This window comes from Ornithodoros turicata, chromosome 1 (assembly GCF_037126465.1).
Source record: "Ornithodoros turicata isolate Travis chromosome 1, ASM3712646v1, whole genome shotgun sequence".
Classification (NCBI taxonomy): Eukaryota; Metazoa; Arthropoda; class Arachnida; order Ixodida; family Argasidae; genus Ornithodoros; species Ornithodoros turicata.
The window spans coordinates 153,632,923-153,636,334 of NC_088201.1; the positions used below are offsets into that span (position 1 = coordinate 153,632,923).

The window sequence follows — 3,412 nt, forward strand, 5'->3', positions numbered from 1 at the left end:
GGACCGGTTGAAGTGGCTTCACTTAGAGAGGCCTGTTCGGACAGAGGTTAGCTTGTATGTAACCGGTGCCCCTTTGCAGAATCGCTGTTCCCAGCAACAGCAGATCCAAAGAACTGCGATGCAAAATTGCATTTTATTTGTAGTCAAACATTACACATATTCTAATGTACATGTAGCATAACTATAACATAATTAAATTATAGCAGTAGATGAACTACAGAGTTACATGGAATAGATAATACTTCATGGTTGATTGGTCCCTTGCTTGACTGCCTTGTGGACATCTTGAACCATTCAACAAAGTATTTGAGATGTTCTTAATAGCACACGATGCATCGATATTTTCCATTGAGACCCAGCAACCACCAACACCAAACGCAGTCAGCAGCTGCAGAAACTCGGCCAGCTCGTTCAGCAACATATGGTGAGAAGCCAACTCTTAGGCAAGCTGTGGAACAACACCAAACACGGTACGCAAAATATTGGTTCTACCAAGTTGCACCCAACCTGCTTGCTCCTGATGACTTAACTCTATTCTGGATTTTACATGTAGGTTCCAGAAGGGAAAGTAGGCCATGTCCACACCAGCTGAGGACCACGGACAGCTGGCCATCTTGACATATGACATCACAAACGGCCCTTTTCAGGGCCAACCAATGCTTTACGCAAAGACAAGCGTTGCTTGTAGATCAACCCACCTCATATGACATTGCATATTAATTCTCAAACCCATTTTGATAACTGCATAACTAAAATCATTAAAGGGACTATCGCATCCATGTGTGTACGTTAGTCGTCGCTTAACAGTTAACTTGGCCAAAATTCACTTCCATAAACAGCTGAAGACAAATTTGTCACTCTCAGCAACTATCAGCCTTGTGTGTGTGACGTTTGCTCCAATTTTCAGAGAAGGAATTTTGAAATACTCTAATATCCGTCATCCGCTCTTGCCCACATGATTGTCAGTGAGCAACGTAGAAAAAAATGTCACTGCAGTGGCACAATCAATTGGGACGGATGCAGCAGCCCCTTTAAGCAGTACCTGTTGTACGAAAAGAAGTCTTATGGATATGCTGAATTGCAAAACTATATTTTATTATAACCAAGTTAACATTTTTTTTCATTCCAGCACATGGGCAGTTCTGAGAAGACAGCAGCCTGGAATCTACTGAAATTGTGAACAACAGTATCATCACCATCTGTGCATGGATATTAAATACCACTGTAGCATTTTGTTATGTTTTGTTTTGTTTTGTTTGTTTTGTTTTGTTTTGTTTTGGGACTTCTTGTCATCAACAGGCCTCTCCACCCTGCTTTGATTACCGGACCCCTTATCATATCCATCATCATCTCTCATCACGCACAAGTGGCACTGGGGCAGCGCCCAGCCTGCTGGCCGGCATCAGCCCCATCTCATCATCGTATCTCTATTTGTGTGTGTGTGTTATGCAAAAGAAATATGAAAACGAAAAACACCAAAGAATTTATATTCGTGCTATCCGGGAGGTTTTTCGGTATGTGTGGTGCATGTACTGCTTTCGACACGGCAGCTTGTGGCTCTTGATTTTCATCACATTTGAAAAAAGGTACATGATCTTTTTATGAGCATTAGCTTAATGAGTTAGATGTTTCAAAAAAAGTGGCTTTGAAGCCTTACAGTGTGATAAATGTACAGGAATGTACACTCACGCCAATAATATCAGGTCGACACCCTCTAGCTTACCTACTCCTTTTATGTTCACTGAAGTATACAGCCTTGTTAATATGAAGGTATAACCATGAAAAGGGAATCAGCCAGCAGATGCATATAATATATGTATGCTGAAAACATACCATTCTTAAGAAAGATACCCTTGGTATGAAGGCGACGGGTGCTCCCTTCGAATCGCTCGCACAGCGCAGCCTGGAATTTGTCGCCTATTTCTAGGTCCGAGGTAGCCCCAGACCCAACTGGCAAATATAGAGTAGGCTGTGAACCTCAGACACCTATGTAAAGATATAAGTCAAGTCAATTTCAGCGATACTGCAGCAAAAAAGGATGACCAACTCACGTACATAAGAGGTGACCAAAAGACAACTGCAAATATCCTAGTATATTCCAACATATCTATAGAACACTGCATTAAAGGTTGCATTACAAGATGAAACTCCTACATATCGGTTAAAATACAGCTGTGGTTGCTGTAAGGGACTATTACCATACCCGCCCTAGGAAACGACATACCTGTTGTCTGTCAGATCCAACAGCCGCAGCCGATAGTCGTAGCGGCAGTACTGGCGTGCATTCACCGCCAGCATTTCCCTCCGCAGACAGAAGTCGTGGAACAGACGGTGCTCGGTGATGCACTGCACGCCAGCACTGTCACACAGAGCTGCAACCTGGCTCACTGAGGTGCAGCACAAGTATTCGTCTGGTTGCTCCGGACTGCAGACGCCGCACAGACACCTGTCGTTTTTCAAGTACCAGTCCAACAATCGGTTGATAGCGTAATTGCAGTGGGTGCGATGCGTACAATGTGATAATCTGACTTACCGAAAGTCATCGTTTTGCGTGACTTCGCGAACAACTGCATCCCTGTTGATCGGAGGATGAAGCGGAAGTGGGTCCGTTGAATACGGATCATCGTCTGACACCACGTCGTCCGAGCTGTCCTCACTGAATTCATCCAGCAGCGACGAGGAAAAACTTTCGCTTTCGACGTCCGACATGATCACAGCTAGGCTCTACGCGGTTTCCCTGGCAGACGACGTCCCGACAGTCGCTCCCTGATTGGTGCGGCTGCGTGACGTTTGCGGAGAGGGAATACCAGAAAACCCTCAACGTCCGTCGTCTGCTACGGCTATGTTTTCCATCAAACTGCACAGAAACTACTCCACTTCTTCGTGTCGGACTTTTTGTGTAATTGTTGGCGACGAACGACGAGTAAAACGGCGCTATAGATTCGGAATCAACCGGGACGGATGCGATAGTCCATTTAAGGCGGAGGCGATAAAGGAAGGTTTCCTCGGCCCTGGTAAGGTGTTGGGTAGGGTAAAGTTGCATCGCGGGGTCGATGGCTCGAAGAAAGGTGTTGCATCGAATAGCGTCTGCAATGAAGTGGCGGGTTTCAGAGGCACACCATCGACGGATTTGAAGGAGGCAAGATGATGCCGTGAGCGGTAGGTTTGCGATGGGGCTGTCACAGCTATGCGCGCGCCTTGCAGCAGCGTCGGCACGGGTATTCCCAGGGAGGCGTATGTGGCTGGGAACCCACTGGCGCCAGACCGTATGACCGGAAGCGAGAACGGAGTTGTATGACGAGATAGTCATTGCGTGGAGGTCGTTGATCGTCTGTGATCCGTGCGAGCTGATGACCTCTAACGCTGCCTTACTATACGCAAAGACGGACCTGTTTCCATGTGGCGAGATGGA

At 46.2% G+C, this 3,412-nt stretch overlaps 1 protein-coding gene across 1 annotated transcript; it reads right to left on the reverse strand.

The window, feature by feature from the left end:
• Positions 1 to 1,069: 1,069 nt before the first annotated feature.
• Positions 1,070 to 2,884, reverse strand: LOC135371239 (uncharacterized). The gene is made up of 4 exons (XM_064605316.1): positions 2,534 to 2,884; positions 2,225 to 2,446; positions 1,834 to 1,986; positions 1,070 to 1,168 (listed from the first exon to the last, which is right to left on the reverse strand). The coding sequence occupies exons 1-3, from the start codon at positions 2,707 to 2,709 to the stop codon at positions 1,839 to 1,841; spliced, it is 546 nt and encodes a 181-aa protein (XP_064461386.1). The 5' UTR covers positions 2,710 to 2,884; the 3' UTR covers positions 1,070 to 1,168; positions 1,834 to 1,838.
• Positions 2,885 to 3,412: the final 528 nt, after the last annotated feature.